The 829-nt window shown below is 51.7% G+C and overlaps 1 protein-coding gene across 1 annotated transcript in view; it reads right to left on the bottom strand.

The window, feature by feature from the left end:
* The window catches only part of USP31 (ubiquitin specific peptidase 31), a 13,073-nt gene that overhangs the window by 2,850 nt on the left and 9,394 nt on the right, over positions 1–829 (bottom strand). The window contains exons 13-14 of the mRNA XM_010145510.1: positions 690–823; positions 340–498 (exon numbers count right to left, since the gene is read on the bottom strand). Coding sequence (XP_010143812.1) covers positions 340–498; positions 690–823 — 293 coding nt within the window. The remainder of the gene's footprint in view (positions 1–339; positions 499–689; positions 824–829) is intronic.

The following is an 829-nucleotide window of genomic DNA, read 5'->3' as shown; positions in this document are numbered from 1 at the left end:
TTCCCTACTGCAAGCAAGTCACCAAGCCCCCACCTGCCCCAGCTCACCCCGGATTCAACCAATACATTCAGCTGCTGGCTGCCAGCCCGAGACCAGCAGCACTGCTGAAGGGAATGAACGAGTCACATTTTTATGTCAGTTCTGACAAGGTCAGCTCTGAGCAGAATTAGCGTGGGGGAGGAGGGGGGTTCCCCCATCTGCAGAGACTCAGACAAGCCTCGCTGTGTTCTGGGACACAGGGAGGCCTTAAGCAGAACCGCGCAGAAAATTCTTCAGAAGGATGAACTATCCGTGCAGGACAAATGACAACCACTCCCTGACAGCACCAGCAGGGCTCACCTGCCACAGAGCTGTTAGCAGACCATGACGGGATCGCTGTGCGCCGCTGGTAGAAGAGGATGTAAGCTGTCTGCTTGCAGACTTCGTTCTCAGGAAGCTGCTGAACATCGCTGTCATCAAAGCAGTACCACTGGCCATCGACCGAGTTTTTGCAATATGCTGAGAGAAAATGTATTACTGATAGACTTCCCTCACTCCTGCTGCTCTCAGGTTTGCAGTATGGCAACTTAAACATGACTTTATCTGCTATGATGGATTCAGAGCGAAGCAAAGTTATGGGCACTCAACAGAAAAATAACCGTTTTCTTTGTGAAAAAGATCCAACACACATAATATCGCAGGATACTTGCCTGTGTAGTGTCCCCCTTGCATGGTGCCGTGGTGATTGCAGACAGCATACAGGTCATAGATGTAGTCCTCAGGGTCCCTCCCGAGGCCATAAGGCCTCCTCCAGGGTGACCAGTGAGATGGCAGACTCCAGCTGCTCTGA

The sequence above is a fragment of the Buceros rhinoceros genome, unplaced genomic scaffold (assembly GCF_000710305.1).
Source record: "Buceros rhinoceros silvestris isolate BGI_N320 unplaced genomic scaffold, ASM71030v1 scaffold28741, whole genome shotgun sequence".
NCBI lineage: Eukaryota > Metazoa > Chordata > Aves > Bucerotiformes > Bucerotidae > Buceros > Buceros rhinoceros.
This window is presented reverse-complemented; position numbering and strand designations above follow the sequence as displayed.